Consider the following 19873-nt stretch of genomic DNA (forward strand, 5'->3'; position numbering starts at 1 on the left):
ATGGTCAGTGCTTTGATCGGAAGGAGCAAAAGGGATCAAGACGAAAGGAATCCTGAAGTTCTGCATGTGGAATACTCTATTTAAGTGATATGGATGAAAACATTTTAAATAAGTGTCGACGAAAATAGCTTTCTTTTTTCAATAGAGCAAACTCAAGGAAGAAGACAATACCATCTGATGGTGATGCACAAGCGAATAAGCCATGTCACGCTTGGAAGTGTGTTAGCATAAATTAATGTAAATTGATGAATAAATTAATGAAGAGTTATTGCCGGATAGCTGTGGAAATATGTTCCAAAATGACTGTCAAACTCTCAAAAGTTCTCTCAAAAGCTAGCGCGTTTCTGTTATGTAGGGGATAGGGGTGGGGGGAGGGGGGCGGAAGCAAGAAGATTCGTCAGAGATTCTGACCATCATGCGTTTTGGGTTGAAAACATGGCGGACGGACCGATTGAAGAATCGTTTGACCGTAAAACTATGCCTTTTTTTCGGGAAAAAATTAGCATACTTTCGCGGAATTATCAAAATACTTCTCTATTGATGTTTTTTTCAAAAAATGGAAGCCTGTTTATAGATTAGATTGAAATGTCCCAGGTCAATTACAAAGGACTACTTCAAATTCACTGCCAAAAATCAAAGGCAGTTCTACCTCACTACAGCTGCACGGAAAGAATGCAGGGATTTAGCCCTGTTTTCTCAGCGAATGTGGTTGTTTTCGGAAGAAATTTCACCAGTGGAGGCGAATTTAGCAACAAGAAACAGGCAGAACAAAATGCGGCCAAAATAGCGCTGCGTGAATTAGGATTGTTGGAACCAAATCTAGACACAAATGAACCAAAATTGCAACAATCTGAGATCAAACAGCCTTTGTTCGTTGTCGATGGCGCTGAAGTTGGTCAGAATAAATCGTGTGCAAACAAAAATACTCTGTCAACACCAGCAACGGATGAATCCCTGGAAGATAAACAGCAGACGCCATCAGCTGAAGAAGATTTGCGCTCACCTGTCGCTCAGAGTTCGGCTACATCTGTAGGGAAAGTTTCTTTATCATTTAAAAATATCATTCAGGAGAAAGCACAGAAAATGGGATTGTCTCTTCCTCAATATGAGACTACAGTAGAGGGGTCTGGTTTTGTTTGCACCATGACCTTTAACGGGCAACAGTTTAAGAGTGAGGGAGTTTCATCCAACAAGAAACAAGCTCAGCAAAGTGCAGCATCAGTAGCTATTAAGCTTTTGAATTTAGAGCAAGGACCTGAGAAAAAATCCCTGATACAAAAAACTGTTGCACTAGACAGTCAGAGTCCTGTGGTCTCTCCAGAAAAATTTGATGCCAAATTGTCTTACAAGAATCTCTTTCAGGAGAACTGTCAACAGAGGGGGAACAAACCACCCATTTATGAAACATCATGGAATGGTAATGTATTCTACTGCATATGTGCTTGTTGTAAAGATTAATTGTCATCAACAGAAATGCCCAAGCCTGAAAGCAGAGCAACAGATGTTTTGTTGTAACTATACTTGTCAGTCATTGTGCAAAGCATGCACTAAGATAGGTGATATTAAAAAAGTCTCTACATAATGAAGTTTTCTTTTTTTTCCTTCTCTTCTTACCTTATCCTAGTTTAAAGACAAAAGCTCTTGACGGCATTTGGTTGCTTTTTTTTTCTCTTTCATTTTCTTTGTGTGTCTGGCTGTGGTTGTTATTTTTACAGTGCAGTCATGCAATGTATGTACTTCTAATTTTCTCTTCCATGATGTTGCTTGGACAAATATACATGCATGTTTGCATGTTTGTGCACGTATGATCATGACTTTACAACTAATATCTCAGTTTGATTGGCTTCCATATTCTCTTACTTAATGAGTTGTATACCAATGTGTTAGCACACAATACATGCACTACATATATCATGGTGTTAAAAAAATACCTTGTGGGTGCATTTATAAAGTTATTATTAAATATTACTTGACATCAGGACAGGATTGTTTCAGGTAGAGTTTATGTTTTGCTATGCAATCTTTATGCTCTCTGTTTTTATACATTAGCAGTTGGTTTGAGAAACTACAGTAAGATTTCTGAACAGCCCCACACTTCATTACACATACAGTTCTTGGATAAAGAAAACAATGGCAAAAATAATAGATTGCCTTTGGGACTATGACTTTGTTTTACAATAGTATGGGGCTGTTTAGAAATTTTACTGGAATTACAAAAAAATTTCTTTCAAGGGACTGGATTTATCAGCCGTGTTCAGTTTGGTGACAAGACTGTGTCATCAAAGGTGCCATGCTCCAATAAAAAACAAGCTCAGCAACTGGCTGCCAGGGAAGCCCTGTTAGCTATAGGAGTTTCCAATCCAGAAGATGCATTTAACAACAAAGAATCAAGAAAATTGAAATCCAAAAGAACTATGCCACAGATGAGTGGATTTAAAAGAACCTGGGTACACTCTCGTGGTGATCGAGGACAGTTGAATCCATGGTATACTTTGAACTTCTTATACTTAGTAATGATTGGATGAGTGATATCATGATAGCATGATGCAATGGATGATCAAAACCAAGGTCTGAGTTATCTGCCAAAGCTTAAGGCTGAAGTAGATAATTTAGGCATGAGGGTTAATTCATGGTATCGTGCAAAAACAAAACTGAATGATTGTTTTATTATAAATTTTTTAAACAATCTGCAAAAGAGGACACTTCTCTCTGAGTTTCAAAAGTTTGACAATACTATATAAGCAAGGGGCTTGGAAACTATGCAGACTGAACTCACCATGACAAATGTCAGTAATATCATTTGCAGATGGTATGCCACACTGTGTGTACTGCATTTATCATGCCAACTTTGCATGCTACTTTATGTTCATTGAATGCTCTTGACCAATCAGATTTTCATAGTAAGTCTAATGTATAATTATTAAAATGCTCATTGTCAATAATATCACCATTGAACATTAACCTTCGTAACTTATGTTTTCAGTAAATAATCTTATCCATTATTATTTAAAATCATGATAATATTTTCACTTTTGTGTTTTTGTGTTATCAGGGAAGAAGTTGACCAATCCTGGAATCAGGCAATTATGAACAAAAGACAAAAGCTGGGCACAGATGAGTACCCTCTTAACAAAGGACAGTTTGAAGGAAGTACATTTGCCCTTCCATTAGAACACCGGCAAGATTTGACAGTCGCTGAAATCTGGAAGGAGAAAAAAAACATTGCTGTTGTCGGAGATACACAGTCATCATTTATTTTGTACTGCACAAGAATTCCTGGGACTTGTAACATTTTCAACACTCGGACCATGTCCCTAGTTTTGCTTGAGCCAGGTGAACTAACAAAAAACACTTTTATTTAACTTAATGAAAAAATATGAAATTTTAAGTTGGTATACCATTGGTTTGGTAAACTTAAATAATCATGGCAAATCTGATCTATATGCCACATTCATTGCTCCAAGCTGCAACAGGTTTCATGCCATGGTGTCTTTTTTGCAATCAAATTTGCAGCTTAAGTTGCAAATTTGGTAAGTTGTGTATCCACTAAGTTGCTGCTATGTTTATATTGAGTAAGTATATGTTTTTAGTTATATAATCCTTTAAACCCTGCAAGGGACCAGCTTCTAATATCTTCTTACAGTGATACTAATGAACCATTTGTTATGATCAGGAAAATTGAGAAAATGATGGCCATTCTAAGAAACTTTGATCATTAGGCAAATTCTCCTTTTCAGTCCTAAAGGAAATGTATAGAGAAGAGTTTGGAGAATGTGGATACTGAATGTTGTGGTGTAATGAGTTTATAGATCTTGATTATGTTTTTACTTTGTTTGTATCTTGTAATGTATTAGGTTATCGTATAGTTGGTCTTGATGCCTGTTACACTGATCATAAGGGCAAGGTTGCTCTTAAGGCCGAGAGATGTGCAGATATTATCATTCCTGACTCACCAGATCCTGTTTTGACAAGCTGTGGAGTTGTACTGCTTTATCAAGATCCAGAATCAAGGTTACAGTCATTTGAGGTTCTTTTCTAATAAGTGAAAATCTGCGAGTAGCACCTGCACCTTATGGGTTAATTCTGATTTTGAAAACTTCCATCCTTAACTAAACTGGTTTTTGATATACATGCAGTTTACTTCAAGTGCTCCTAAAGCGGTATCTTTCCAGCCAAGCATTTGTCAATGTGGCTGCAGCATTAGCACAGTACTTTCGCCGCAAGGTTTCTGGTCGTCCTGTATCACTGGATATTCCAAGCCTGACAGAACACATTTGTGAATGGATGTTGGAAGAAGTTCAAAATATTGCAGGAATGCATGAAGAAGCTCTTCATCAGCTGTTTTCTCACATGTGGAAGTTCAACAAGAGATGGTGTTCTGTGTTAAGTACCCCTCTCCCTCATGATCTTGAATCACTGAAGGTACAAAGTATTACAGAATAATGTAGACAGGATATTGTAAATGCTCTAAGAAACCTCCTGGGGCCCTCCAAAGTTGACTAGTGGGGCTCTTAAATTATGGAGGAGGGTTATACAAGAGGGAGCTGATTGGATGGCTAGGCTATAGAAAGGGGTACTCATCATAGGGCTCATTATAAAGGAGGGCCAGCTCATTGGAAAGTAGGACCCACTAAGCAGGGAGCTTATTGGAGGGCAGGGTGTATTAGAGAGCGGATGATAGTAGGGCTCAGAGATGGGGGCTTATCAGAGAAAGGGCTTTTCCATGGGTCTGTTGTATTTCTTCTCTTCTCTTTATTACTTACAAATGTGTGTGGCTACTTTGGAATTAATGATAAATTGTGAAACAGTTTTGGCAGTTGCTAGATTGTAGACAGCTGCAAGTATTGCACTTTAATTTACACATAAGTTGGTTTTCTTATCTGCCTTCAAATTAGCTGGCAAATATCTGAAGGTAAATAAAAAAAAAGATAATGGTCATTGATAAATCTACCTTAACTTAAGTACATGTACCTTCCTGATGAAAGACAAGAAGTGTAAAAATAAATCTTTAAAAATAAATATGATTGTTACTGATGAAGGTTTTTTCACCAAGGCTAAGGCTTTAGATGAACTTGCGCATAGACAAGCAAGTGATGTTCAGTACTCAGAGGATTATTACCATCCTTGGAGTCTTCCCAAGGGAAACTTCAAACATCGCATGCTTTCAACAGGTTGGCATCAACTTTTTGGAATCTTACATTATTTAAAATAATGGACTTCCTGTAGGGATGGGGGTTATTCCATTTGAAAAAAAATTGTGCTTAATAGGAGTTTCTAGAATAACGTTCCTTTAAACCACATTATCTTTGGGTAGGTAAAAACAACAGCAGTAAAAACAGACACCAAAAAAGACTATTACTTTAAATTTGTCCTTTCCTTTGTCAGGAAATTGATAATGGATGTCTTCCCTGTTTTGTAGTTAATGATCAGTTGTTTTTCTTTTCAAAGGTCTTTTTCTTGAACCTGCTGTCGACTGTGCTGTGAGAGAATTGAAAGAAGAAACAGGAATCAAACTGGACCCTGATCAAGTGAAAAACTGCCCCTGGATTGATTTACCACATGATGATAATTTGAATCCCCATAAAGGTAAGGAAGTAAGACATAATTGGCCTCAATAGTTCTCAATGCAGTGAATTCTGAATTGAAGAGTCTGGGTTCCAGACCTAGCTAGGTCATTGTGGGTACCATCAAAATCTCATAACCTCACTCTTCCCTGGCATTCCATCAAAGGGTGGTTGTAGCAGATCTCCTTTGCCAGGGTAAACCTAGGCAGCACAAACCTTCTGCCCTCTAAAGTGATGAAAAATGCCAGTTAAAAAAAGTACTGAGGCTTCAACAAGCCAGGTGGCTTATCAGTGTTAGCATTCTGTCTACAGATTTGAAGCATAAAGTTATGTTAGCTATACCCATGAGGTTTGATCCTTCTTTCCTTGGCATTAGAAGCAAACTATTACTAGTGGTAACCAGTACTAATCAATTTACATGACATGATTTAGAAGGTACTTGTTGACAATCTTTGCACATAGTTTACATTAATCACTAACCTGTTGCAGCCTCTATAAGTGTCATATTAATTTTTTTTCACAGGTGACATTGTGAGGTATTTTTTGTATGTGTACCATTCAGATGACAATGAAGAGTTAAATTTGTCTCAGGATATGAGTGCAGTAAATACTTCCATTGAGTGGGAAGCAAAGCACAGTATTGATGAAGGTTGGTGCATGGTAATATGAACCTCTGGTTCTTTCCTTATGCTCCTGTTTCAGTTTGTTAAATGTGGCCACTGCAGCTGTCAAGTTATTTAGAAAGGCTTTGTTCAAGGCAATATTACTTATTATAATTATGCATTGCACTTGCCTCTAAATTTGTTTGTCCATTAATTGTTGAATTAATTATACCAGCTCGTTTTCAAGCCACTCAGGCCAATTTGTGAAATGGAGATGTACATTAATTGATGAAAAGATAATTTCTTTATCACTTTCAGTAGAAGGTTTTCCTTCTCTTGAGGCATCAAATGAGCAAGAGGCTGTTGAAAATGAATGTAGTGACTTGATGAGTGGCATGGACCTGCAACGATGCCAAGAGGAGATCCAACAGGACATCCACATCTTGACAAATGGACAAATGGTCCCTGATATGGTGGAGGTGGCCCAAGATGAAGCCCAAAGTCAAAAGGAAGATGCACAGAGAAGAGGAATTAAGCGTAAGAGGAATGAAGATGATGATGGTAAGAACAAAAGGATCTTTAGATCACATTTATTAATTTTCTTTACTGTATGTTATGCCACACAATTAATCTTATGATGCTAGTTTGGAGGATTTTGTATTGGTCAGTATAGATGACTTTTCTTTAACAAAGGGTTTTAATGGGTCACAGAAATTCAGTGACTAACTTACTGTGTACCTGATTTTTAAAGTGCATTTCTAGTTTAATTCTTTTATGATCAGAATATGGATGCAAGAATTTTAGAATTGAGAACCTCCATGTCTATGTGATTTAGTTATATCAACTTTCATTGTTTTAATTTATAGTAATAACAGAGGACTGTCAGTTGAGAGGAATATCTTCAATGCCTCAGGACTGCAACATTTCACTTAACTCATTGCCTTCACCTGTGCCTGAGGTGAAACAAGAAGTAATTACAGCTAAATCACCTCATGTCCAGAGCAGTGTGCATGAAGAGTGTGCTTGGTTTTCTGTCGAAGAGGCAAGAACAAAATCACCTGTATTTGAACAGGTTTATCAAAGGGAAGAATTCCAACAACTTTTAGCTTCAATTTTGGCCTCAGAAGAGAGATAGTACAAAATAACTTCCACCCAAAGTGTAAAATTATATTACCTGTACTTATTGAAAATTAGCAGCCTTGTTACAAATTGATCCTCTGTTTTATCAAATCCAATGAATTTTTATTTTAGCAAATACTTTTTCTGTCTGTTATCCACTACCTGAGTAAGAGATATAGTTTTAAGTCATTAAGGTCTGTTTTTTGTTTTTAATTCTAAGCCACAGCTAGTAGTACAGATTGTTTGATTGACTTCTGTAACCCTTTAACTCCAAGATCAGATTGTTACCTCTCCCCTTTTGCTGTGACACATTTCCTTGTAAACAAGTTACAAGAATTTTTTGTTAGATCAAGATGACAACATATACCTGATAAGATGAAATTAAGAGATCCTCGCAGCTAAGAACACTACTGAAACGAGTAGTTGTAAATTGGACCTGAAAAAAATTCAGGCCCGTACGGGATTTGAACCCATGACCTCTGCGATACCGGTGCAGCGCTCTACCAATTGAGCTAACAAGCCAACTGGGAGCTGGTCAATGAATTGGGTACAAATAAACATCCAAGTGAATGATGATTTTAGATATATGAAAATTCATATATTTGCACTGCAGTGGAGAGATGAAATTAAGAGATCCTCGCAGCTAAGAACACTACTGAAACGAGTAGTTGTAAATTGGACCTGAAAAAAAAAATAAAAAATAAAAAATAAAAAAAAACCGCAGTGCAAATATATGAATTTTCATATATCTAAAATCATCATATACCTGATAAGTTTGAGTATTCTTATTACCTGTTTGCTGGATAATGTATGGATATTGTTGGGAGACATTACCTTTGGATCACTTCAGGGAGTTAAAGGGTTAAACCAGAGAGCATGGGAGTTCCCATCCCAAAATGAATTACTTTGAATAAAAGTTTTTGGTAAAATTATAAGTTATGTTTCATGAGAGAGACAAAAAGGTGACTCATGAAAAGTGAAATCCACTGTTGTCATTCATTGTAGAATTTGAGATATAATTGAAGAAAAGTGGATGGGAACTTAAATTAAGAATTTTAGCAACTATTGTAAATTTTATATTTGAAGAAGTCTTTGAAAGAATTTCTCATGGTCCAAGGGTGACTTCTGACCATTTTCTCAGAAAGTGTCTTAATTAAACAAAGCATTTTGTTATTAATGAGTGTTGATAATTTTGAGATGAAGTATTTCTTTGGATGTCTATCAAAAAGAAGTCATTCCACTTTTGCTTTCCATTAAGAAACTGTTACTACTAACTTATTTTAAAATCGTTTTAAAATCATTCACCTGAATCACCAAATGTTTTAGTAATTTCATACCTATCAGTGAAGAATGACAACAATAATGTACATCACGAATATCTTTTATTTACCCTAAGCTCCTACACAGCTAAAACTGTCTGTTCAGAATGAAAGATCTTGTTTGAATTTTATATGAATGTAGCAGTAAAAGAAAAACAAATCAGCAGGAATTTTGTGACAGAACAAAGATTATACACCATTACTAACCCTCCTGTACTTGAAAGAAGGTAAACAAACAGAATGCTGTCTCAAAGGAAATCCAAACTACATTGTATGTTCTGCATTAAATTTTACTTTCATTTTAATGTTTTTCTCAGGACAACATTAAAATCCAGCACACATGTATTTAGTATTGATTTGAAATGAATTCTTGTTGCTATTATGCAAGATCACTCATCTTAAATTTGTAATTACAATGGCAACTTAAAGCAAATGAGGAAATTCCATATAGTACCCAATGTGATCAGTATTTTTTTTAAACACAGCCCAGGGGTTATCAAAATCATATTTGCAGAAGGTGGTGTTATAGCATACTTTGAGGTTCTTTATCAACTAAAACTGGAGCATAACTTAAGTGCTAGGAAATGACTATATTGAGATGGTGAGAGAAATATTATTTTGCAGACCCAAGTGACTGATCCAATCATTTTTGGTCCTTTAACACCCAAAATCTGACTGTTAATTCTCCACTTTAGCTGCAAGATATTTCTTTAACTTAGTCAGGCAAGTTTGGTGTTCAGTATTAGTATTTTTGCTGCCTGTATGGATATTATAGGGAGAAGGTGAATGTTAATCACTTATGGGTTGGGATTAAGAGAGTTAACAGTGGAAGATCCAGTTCAGTTAACCCTGTAACCCACAAGAGTGACCACCATCTAATTTCTCCTCATGATATCACCCCTGAATCAAACTTAAGGTCATATGCATAAGGAAATTATAACCCACTAAAGCAGTTCTTGATTGATGAACAAACTCTCCTTGTCAATACCTTGGGAGATGGAAAGAGAACAGCATGAAGATTATGCATACTGATGTTAGGGTGTAAACGGTTATTGGATGAACTCTGAAGTCTCCTTAACTTTGGGCCCTACTTCTGGATCAGTCACTGAATGTCAATTGTAGTAGCACAATTAAAAGAGAAGACCAGCCCTACATTAAAACTTTAATCAAAACTATAACAAAATTCTTGAATGTGATTGGTTATCACCAGCCTGATTTGAGCACCAATAGGACAGCATAGTTGTGTCATGCTTGTAATTGGACAGTGAAATAGGAGTTAAAGGGACAGTTCACATATCTGATGCCTGTGTAAGTGGACAGAATGCATCACAAGCACGCGCTGTTGTCTTGCATTTCACTGAGTTAAATGTTGATATTTTTATGAAAATGTATAACCAATGTCTAGTTTCTTTCTCAAATTTTGTCATAGTTTTGATTTATTAGTAACAGGACTTTGTGTTGTCCAATTCTGTCTGTAACCATACTCGTGATTAACAAATTGGATTCCAGCTTTGCGGTGGTCCAATTTTGTTAATCACTCGTATGATTACTGACCAAATTGGACTCCATTCAGTCCTATTACCATAATATAAATAAACAACATGTATGTATCATAGAATGAAAATTTAACTATTATAGTAATCATTTCATTACTGTTTTTGAATCCAGTAAGTCACCCACTAATTACTTGTTAGGTTGCAAGAGTTAGTGGAAAATATTTTCAAAGATTCTTTTAATCAATTGAACACTGAAATGTTAGCAAATGTCATTGATAATTTTATCTTGGGTTGTAGTGTATATATTGAATCAAGTAGGATTATAATCTGCACAAAGTACTGTACAAGGCATACTTAAAATATCAATGGTCAAGTGTTACCACATGCCAGCTCTCTTCACTTTAAAAGAGCGATAAGCTAGGTTGTAGTGTATATAATGAATCAGGTGGGATTATACTCTGCGTTAAGTACTGTGCAAGGTGTACTTAAAACATCAATGGTCAAGTGTTACCACATGCCAGCTCTCTTCACTTTAAAAGAGCGATAAGCTAGGTTGTAGTGTATATAATGAATCAGGTGGGATTATACTCTGCGTTAAGTACTGTGCAAGGTGTACTTAAAACATCAATGGTCAAATGTTACCACATGCCAGTTCTCTTCACTTTAAAAGAGCGATAAGCTAGGTTGTAGTGTATATAATGAATCAGGTGGGATTATACTCTGCGTTAAGTACTGTGCAAGGTGTACTTAAAACATCAATGGTCAAGTGTTACCACATGCCGGTTCTCTTCACTTTAAAAGAGTGATAAGCTAGGTTGTAGTGTATATAATGAATCAGGTGGGATTATACTCTGCGTTAAGTACTGTGCAAGGTGTACTTAAAACATCAATGGTCAAGTGTTACCACATGCCAGCTCTCTTCACTTAAAAGTGTGATAAGCAGGGTTGTAGTGTATATATTGAAACAGGTGGGTTCATATTCTGTGTAAAGTACTGTACAAGGTGTACTTAAAATATCAATGGTCAAGTGTTACCACATGCCAGCTCTCTTCACTTTAAAAGAGTGATAAGCTAGGTTGTAGTGTATATAATGAATCAGGTGGGATTATACTCTGCATAAAGTACTGTAAGAATTGTGTATCAATGGTCAAGTGTTACCACATGCCGGTTCTCTTCACTTAAAAGTGTGATAAGCTTAAGGTTGTAGTGTATATATTGAATCAGGAGGGATTATACTCTGCATAAAGTACTGTAAGAATTGTACTTAAAAGATCAATGGTCAAGTGTTACCACGTGCTGGTTCCCTTCTCTTAAAAAGAGTGTTAAGCTAGGTTGTAGTGTATATATTGAAACAGGTGGGATCATACTCTGTGTAAAGTACTGTACAAGGTGTACTTAAAATATCAATGGTCAAGTGTTACCACCTGCTGGTTCTCTTCAAATTAAAAGTTAGAGTAATAAGCAGCAGCCTTGTTTTGTCCAAACCTGTAAAAAGGGAGAGTGATCAACCTGTGTAGACACCCCTAATGGTGAACGGCAAAAGGTTCAAAAAGGTCTTGTTGCTGAACACAAAGTTTGCTGAATCACAATCTCTGATTTCTTACTTTTTACATGTAATTTTTTTTTTTTGGTAATACAACTATATTAATGATATATTGGGACAGTACATGATGTTTTGAAAGAGGAATCATTACTAAAAAATAGTGTACTGAAAAAAAAAATTTATTTTCCTTTTTGTTTTGTGTGGTTCTATACTTGATCTTAATTCAGTACCTGTTTCTAATTAAATTATATATTTTAAGCCCCTTTTCTTGGAAGTATAATTTTCAACAATGTGGATATAGGCAAAGACTGAGAACAACAACAAAAGTCAATACCAGTTTGCTGGTTATATTCCCCTGCTGTATCAGAAGGGACCTTACAGAATGACAGCTATTGTATCTAGGCAAGGCCAATCAACAACTGTTTTCCTCTGGAGCTCCACAATTTAGATCCAGTCTGGTTTTGGATTAGTGCTACATCTGTTTTTGAATTACTAAGATTTTCAGTTCAGTGAGACATAACAGAAATTTGGAGACCACATTTTGACATTTAAATTGCCTTGTCACGAGCATGTTTCTCATCACAACATGCCATTTAACCTTTTGGTGAACTTTCATGTTTGACAGTTGGCAGAAAGGGTTGCCTCTGACAGCCATTTTGCCGTCAAAACCAACACAAACTGAATTTCATGACCATATGCACAGCTATTGGTTTTGCTTGTCAAGTTCTTTGTTTGAAAATGTTCTCATCATAGTGGCTGTCATGCTTGTCATAATATAAGGTCCCTTCCATTTAACTAATATTTTGTTATCAAAAAGGTGTGCCAGTATTTTACATCATTATGCCAGTTCTGATAAAAATATTTTACAATGGTAGATATTTATTCTACCTCACAGAGATCCACTTTGGGTGGACTTGAAATATAGAATACTGATACAATATGTCAATGGCCTAAAGGCCTACATTTTCATGTGCTGATAATGCACATAACTTATATCTAGATTGTTAAAAAGAACACTGAAAACCCAACTATGATTTTTTGGATGCTCTGAGATGGATAGTTATACAGATTCACACAATTTATGTTGCCTGATTGTTTGCAATCCTTAAGGAACATTTCTGAGAAAGTTCTGGGCTTGCTCTGATCAGAGGCCATTTTATAAAGAAAGAAAATGACCTCATTAAGGGAAGTGAGATGGACAAAGAGGAAGGGAAATGTGTCAACAAACTATCTGATAATCAGGCAATTACCAAATGCAACGATATTATAAATCAGTGTCTTAAAATCTAAAATGTGTTATATATTAAACTGCTATCTTATGAAATGGAAATTGCTAAATATATATATACTACAATTAACATCTTTAAATAGTCCTCGTTCAGTAAAGTTCAAATTGCTAACTATTTTCGTTAGTAAATTGCCATGTTCAAAGAGATTTTAAAGTATCTTGAATATATGATTTGTCAACAATCCATTCAAAATCTGTAAATTATCAAAGTTAATTCTTTAACTCCCAAGCTCTGATTTTTCACTCTCTAGTCTTGTTGCTAAACACTTCATTGTAAATTAGTTACAAGAATTTGGCATTAGATCAAGGCAACAACTTCTACCTGATGAGTTCGTAGTCTCATCACCTGTTTGCTGGTTGGTGAATGGATATTATAGGAAGAAGTTGCATGTTAATCTCTTCTGGGAGTTAAAGGGTAAATCTCACACATATAAATAAAATTTTGCTCACTTTACCATAAATAACCTCTGACACAAAATGACTTTTGAGATAAAAAAAGAAAAGAAATACCTTAACCTACAGAGAATTACTGAAAATCAAAAAAAAAATTTAACTTCACTTTTCAATAGGTGGTATGAACAAATTTTTAAATGATATTAAAAATTTAAACAAGTTGTTAATGTTACCTAGACAATATGCATAGACATAACTATTCTACTAAAATACGTTTGCATTAAATGAAAGCAACTGAATATTCTCAAATAATTATTTTAAAAGGAGTTTTAGTGACAATAAAATTCTACATAACAAGCTTAAGCTGCCTTTAAGTTAACAGGAAATTATGCATGTACCATCCTGAGTACATGACAACTTGGAATAAAACAATGATGATGGCCAAAGTATACCTGCCAACATTTAATTTTTTTTTCATGTTGTTGAGATTTCCATATCCATATAACCTTGCCTTTTAAAAATGCTCCTTCAACAACTGAAAATTTCTAAGAAATTCCTTCTAACAACTGAAAATCAATCAAATGCACTGTTGATTGCAATGGTATTTTAGGCTACTGCTGGGGTTTTCAATGACCATTCCATTAATGGCTGCCGATGTTGTAATAGGCGGCTGTGCTGTAAGGTGATACCCAAACACGAGAGCTTAAGACTTAACCTTTAACTCCCAAGATCTGACTGTTAATTCTCTCCTCTTGCTTAGTCGCGAGAAGTTGGTGTAAGATCAAGACAAAAACTTCTTCCCGATAAGTTTTGGTATTCTCATTAACCATTTGCTAAAAAACCATTGCATATCATAGGGAGATGTTACATGTCAGTCACTTCTGGGAGTTAAAGGGTTAACTGACCACAGGTAGCAGTAGATCACCACTAACCGGCTTTTATGGAAACCTTTACTACTGTCAACCATGTTGCAGATCTCTTGAGCAAGTACTGATGTTCAGAGGATTTACAAGGTCATGCTCCTAAATAATGACTGGCAGATTTCTATCCATATTCCTTTTGTCTGCTTAACATTACCATTACAATAGTAATTTCTAGTAGGGTGAAAGAACATCACAAGTTTGGTTCTGAATGTCAAAGTTCAAATTAATGTTATTTAAAGGTGCAGTGAAGAACAAAGGACAAATGTGACAGACTGATGACTAGCACATGAGAATCAAAGTCCCCTATGGAAAAGGTTGATGTTTTCAGTTTTACAGTCAGCAGGTATACCTTACACATTGCTCAATGAATTCATTGTCAAGTGGACTACGAAAATTGGAGCTAAAGAGGGCTGTGCCTTGAAAGCAAATCAGAGGCCAAAATTGTGATGATGCACTGATCAAATTCTGAAAGCTGGAAGTTGAACCTAGGACAATATTAAAGCTGGAACACAGACAGAGTTGTGTGTGAGCAGGATAAAAAACAAAAACAGGAAATGAAATTCCTGGTCAAATGATATGTCACACCCTAGACCGATAATTCAAACAAACTCAAACACTAGTTTCAAAACAGATGATATAAACTATGGTCAACTGTGTCTAAAAATTTTAGTTGTAAACACAAATATGTGCTAAAGTCCACCTGGACTGTACATGTTCACACCTGAACTACAAATTTTTTCTATTCAACTGCCATTGATTCTTAATGTAAATTACTGTAAACATTGGTATACTAAACCTGCTTATTCTCACTTCATTAGGAGCAATTTCACCCCTCCATATCAAAGACTAATGCATGTGCACCTGATTTTCACATCTGCTACCAAATTAAGTTGAGTGAGGTGTGATGGAAGTTTGGCATTGATGTTAAAACTGTGTTGGTGCTGCAAATAGATCTGTTTCAAGGGGAAACATGTTGTTTGAATTCTTTTGGTAGGCTTTCACTTTGAAAACACCTTTACTTAATGGCCAAAACCTGTCACCAAACTTTTTATTCACTTAACTCAACTGAAAATTGTAGCAACAAAAAAACTTGCTCAATTAGAACTACTTTGCTTGTCTAATTTTCTACACTCACATGAAGTGAGAAAACTCTTTGGTTTGTCTTAGGAAATTTTGAGAGGTCTTGGGACATGTTGAAGTACATACATGCAACTAATTGTCAGATTTCCTCAACATCATGAAAATTTGGCATGTGTATTATACCCTTGACTTGTCCTAATTGTTACTAATTGAAGGAGCAAGCAAAGGACAGGGATTCAGGAACTCATCACTGGTTTTCTTAGTCTCCTGTCACTAACAAGAAATGAATTTTTGAAGAGATTTTTCCTTTAGACTAGTGTATATAATAATTTTATGGTGGGAACATTGTTTAACGAAAAACTCTTAAGATCAAAATCTCAATTATAAAAAGATGTTTCAATATGCTATATCTGAATAAACCCATTTGTCAGCCAAGCAGAAAAATATTTTAAGAAACAGGAAGTATGCCTTATAAAATGAATGGATGAAAATAAAAGGCCCATTTAATAGATCATGCAAGACACTCAGTAATTTAGTTAAGTAAACTCAAACAAACACATTACACACACTTTGAGGTTGGATGGTTCATCTGCTGTACATAAAAGCTGCTAATGTGCCAAGTCCCAGTGTAGTGAGAAAGACACCTTTCCACCATGCTGCATTTTCGCCTTTGTCATTAAATTGTCTATGGAGGCCTTCCTAAAAGAAATGACATAATGTCAATTGATGGTAAAGTTAATTAATGGTAAGGGGGCAGTGTGGCCAAGTGGATTAAGGGCTCTCGGTTTGTAACCTGGTGATCCTGGGCTTAAGTCCTTCACCCTGTTACTAAATTTACTTTATCTCTGTTGCCTTAAGTTAATCTCTTTCCTATACAGTCAAGTGGTCTGTCTCCTGCCAGGTAGGATTTTGCAAACAATATGTTTATTTACAATATTTGTTCCAATTTGTTTCTTTCTGGTCAAACCTGATAAAATAAAGTGTATTATTATTATTATTATTGTTAATATTTTTATTATCATTATTATTATTATTATTGTTATTATTGTTATTATCATCAAGACTCCACATGTTATAAATACCAATCAAAAATGCATGAGCTTTACCAACATAAGTGGATATTGGCTATGCAAATCCTTCTTTGTGATTTTAAAGACAGCGAGGCCAATATCCAGCTGTCTTCACTGAACATGCTAAGTCAATAAGGGATTTATTACATCGCAAAAAGAAAAACACAAAAGAATTGTAATATCAATTCTTAAAACTCAACAGGGTTTTCTATTATTGCCAGTCACCAAAGCATACTTTGTGATTGAATTGTTTTCAAAGCTAATAAAAATATGTTTCCCTGATGGAGAAAACATTTTCTTAGGCCACAAAGTGTTCAAAGCAGCCCTAAAGAATTCTTGAGTTATACGCAATAAAAGCCTGCAATTCTGATAAGGGCAAAATAGACATAGCTAGCAGGTTTGAGTGAAAATAATACTTCTCCTTTCTGTCTGCCATTCTTTTTTTTTTTAATGTTAGATGTGAAGTTAAGAGTTGTATCATGTGATAAACCCATGTCAATATTTTTCTATATTTATACTCATCACCTGTCTACTTGAGATTTTACTGATGTTGTATAAAGGAGAAATAATTTCTTGGTAAATCTTGGAAGTAAGAGGATTAATGCTGGATGCTAATCTTAGAATCTTTCAGACTTAATATGGTTCTGTTTCAATGGTCTTCTAGTACATAAAAATGGCACTAGATCAAACAAAATATTCTGAGAATTATGTGATTTGCATGTTTCAGCATTCCAGTTTATTTCCTAACAGGCACCCACACTTTTTGATTACCACTAAATTTGGATGGCTGCATGGCAGCCCACACAAGAATAACACAAATGCTGACTGACAACCAAAGGAAATCTAAAAGCTGCAACGCCTGATTTTGGATCATGTCCCTGCATTTCTTTCCCCCACCCCCCCTGCAAAAATTTTTCTCTAAATCTCTTCATCCCAGTCTTGAAGTTAAGTCAATAAAGTTGACGAGAATTGCCCAAAATCAAAGAAAATCCACAAAATAACCACTATTCTTACTACCAGCAACCTCAAAATTTCTTAACACAGAAAAAATTTCCTTCACTTTAGCTCATTTTCAGAAAATAAAGATCATGTTTTCTTCAGCAGATTAAGTGAGCTATGCTGCAGACTCAGTTAGTTCATATAAATACACCAGAAAAGGGACATATTTAGTAAAAAATCTGACCTAACAACCGTAAATGTCCCAGCAAAAGTATTATCAAAAGGTTTACAGTATTTGATGAAATCTTTCAACTAGTTGACTACTTTAGATATTCATGCTAACTTTTTCCAAAACATTTTATAAGAGACTTGAATATTTCGATTTATAAAAATCTTCAAAACAGACTGAACTTTGATCTGGACTTGTTATTTTCAGTCAAATAAAAATCAATTCTGTTTATTCTTTGGTAATTGCATAGTTTCCATTGTTTACATGAATGCCTGGGCTGTTCAATATTGCTGTGGTTACCTTTCTCAAAAAGCGCTTCTCATGCCAGACATAATTTGTTTTAAAAAGAGTCTCTTAGGAGAAGAAGTTTCTAGATTATTAGAAAACTGAAAACAAGGCTGAACAAGTCCTGTTGATTGTACAAAAACGAAAACTATGTTAATATGCTGTGATTAACTGCTGAAGATTCCAAAGAATTTGACACATCTGTCACTGAAAGCTTACGACTGTGCTTGCAAACTGCTTTCTCAGCACTTTCGCTTTTTCATCAGTGACCCGCCATGTGAAAATTCTAATCAGTTCGCGCAGGCAACATGATTGGTTTAATCTTGCACAAGGACGTACTACGTAAAAGTACACATGTACAACATCTTGTACGTTGAAGCTCTCAGGTAATACGTTTTGCGCAAAAGTTAAGTGAACATTTTCTGAGATCATCCACAGGGTGGCATAGAGGTGATTTTCGTGAAGGTCGTATTTTATAATTAAAATATGACAAATCATTTCAAATACTCCTCCACATATGCAACGACTTCCCGCAATCAGTGAGAAAAATTCTAAAAATGTTCCTATCCAACAAAAAACACGCTTAGCAATTATGGTTCTTTTGTTTGAATTTTTTGTCACTATTCAGCGCTTAGGATGTAATGACGTCTGAATCTTCGAAATTTTCCCTGTCCCCGACTGATTAGAAGAAAAAGGCCTTTTATTATTTATAAATACCAGTCAGTAGCAGCTGAAACCGACATACAGTCTTCAACCTTTCTTTGTTTACGAAAGAATTTCGAATTATTACGACCCTCCAATGTCAGTCGGCGGGGTTTTAAAAATATCCAAGCGGTATTTAATGTAGTTAATTTTCGCCTCGGGTTCAAGTAAAGGACACAGAGTTAAACTAAAAATATAACACAAGACAGTACGAAGTAGATCGCATTTAAACCAGTTACCCACCCATCCACCATGGTTTTCGATCCATTCACAAAGGCCGCCAACATATCTTCCAACCCAGTCAGTTACCGATCCAACAAGCTCTTTCATATGGTGTTGATCGCAATACATAGCCAGCTTTCCTCCAAAGGCATACAAAGCTACAATCCTTCCCCAGTTAACTCCATCTACAAATACCTCACTGGCGATTTCGAAAAACGTTTGATAGACAGTTGCTGGAGTTATATTTAATTTGTGGCACAAATGGTTCAATAGTAAAGGGTATTGCTCCTCGATTTGATCGGCAAGTTTGCGTAGAGTAGCAGCAGTGGGTGATACAGGGATTGGGTTATTTCCAAGTCTGTAAGATATGAAATCTTTGGCTAGATCCTTGGCTTGTTGGGCAATCGGCGAATCATCCGCGCTGGGCAGTTTGTGTCGGCTTTCCATGAGGCTTTGAATTTTTTTGAGCATTTACTCGCACAGACCACACGCGCTTTCACTTTCTCGTCCCTTCTTCCTTCGCACTATAAAGTCTTCGTTGTGTACTGTTCGGAAGGCGTTTCTTCTCCCCATCTGCCTACAAGCGAATTTCAATGGTAAGAAAATAAAAGGGAAAATCCAGCTTTCGAAAAGCTGAGTGATTTGAAGGATTTGACGATTTCAAAAGTGGGCAAATCGAAATTACCTTCATCCATCTCCGCAGTCCAGAAAGCCGAACAGAAGTTAGAGATTACTGAATATTTATAACCTTGTCAAGGCATTTAAAATTACAGTGATCTCATTGGCCTATTTGGATGCGGGGGCGTAAGGAGGATCCTTGGACAAAATATGCTGTCCTATACAAGTGCCAGTATTGGACCAATATAGGTCTGATTCAGCGAAAACGATAACACGCGGGAGACGCGTGCTAAATGTGATTTCGCAGCAAAAACGACCAAAACACACATTCCCCTCACATGCCTAATCAGGTCCCTGTTTTCAGCCCTCTGATTGGTTGATTACGTTGCTTCGTCAAGGTTATTTTTACCACATTTTTCTCGGGGTTAAAAATTTTCTTGGACCGCCGGGAACTATTGTTTGTTTCAATTTACTATTGAAG

The 19873-nt window shown here is 35.8% G+C and overlaps 2 protein-coding genes across 4 annotated transcripts; one reads left to right on the forward strand and one right to left on the reverse strand.

The window, feature by feature from the left end:
- Positions 1–434: 434 nt before the first annotated feature.
- Positions 435–7994, forward strand: LOC131769175 (uncharacterized). 3 transcript variants are annotated; one of them, XM_059084926.2, is made up of 10 exons: positions 435–1417; positions 2233–2485; positions 3053–3333; positions 3855–4011; positions 4137–4422; positions 5054–5171; positions 5449–5586; positions 6088–6213; positions 6485–6727; positions 7033–7994. In XM_059084926.2, the coding sequence occupies exons 1-10, from the start codon at positions 586–588 to the stop codon at positions 7299–7301; spliced, it is 2703 nt and encodes a 900-aa protein (XP_058940909.2). In that variant the 5' UTR covers positions 435–585; the 3' UTR covers positions 7302–7994. The 3 variants fall into 3 exon arrangements, with proteins under 3 accessions (XP_058940909.2, XP_058940910.2, XP_066022035.1); XM_059084927.2 differs by having other exon boundaries at positions 6488–6727; XM_066165938.1 differs by lacking the exons at positions 6088–6213; positions 6485–6727; positions 7033–7994 and adding an exon at positions 5877–6039.
- Positions 7995–14894: 6900 nt separating this feature from the next.
- LOC131769176 (bcl-2-like protein 1) lies at positions 14895–19501 on the reverse strand. Its single transcript, XM_059084929.2, has 3 exons — positions 19460–19501; positions 18796–19351; positions 14895–16026 (listed from the first exon to the last, which is right to left on the reverse strand). The coding sequence occupies exons 2-3, from the start codon at positions 19243–19245 to the stop codon at positions 15913–15915; spliced, it is 564 nt and encodes a 187-aa protein (XP_058940912.1). The 5' UTR covers positions 19246–19351; positions 19460–19501; the 3' UTR covers positions 14895–15912.
- Positions 19502–19873: the final 372 nt, after the last annotated feature.

Source organism: Pocillopora verrucosa, chromosome 4 (genome assembly GCF_036669915.1).
Source record: "Pocillopora verrucosa isolate sample1 chromosome 4, ASM3666991v2, whole genome shotgun sequence".
Lineage (NCBI taxonomy): Eukaryota > Metazoa > Cnidaria > Anthozoa > Scleractinia > Pocilloporidae > Pocillopora > Pocillopora verrucosa.

Bases quoted from the DNA above. Each gene is read 5' to 3' on its own strand.
- LOC131769176 (XM_059084929.2), bottom strand. From the start codon at position 19,245: ATGCTCAAAAAAATTCAAAGCCTCATGGAAAGCCGACACAAACTGCCC. The intron at 16,027-18,795 runs GTGGGTAACTGG...CATTTCTTTTAG, and splicing joins TCGAAAACCATGGTGGATGG to GAAGGCCTCCATAGACAATT.
- LOC131769175 (XM_059084926.2), top strand. From the start codon at position 586: ATGTCCCAGGTCAATTACAAAGGACTACTTCAAATTCACTGCCAAAAA. The intron at 3,334-3,854 runs GTGAACTAACAA...GTAATGTATTAG, and splicing joins CCTAGTTTTGCTTGAGCCAG to GTTATCGTATAGTTGGTCTT. The intron at 6,728-7,032 runs GTAAGAACAAAA...TTTAATTTATAG, and splicing joins GAGGAATGAAGATGATGATG to TAATAACAGAGGACTGTCAG.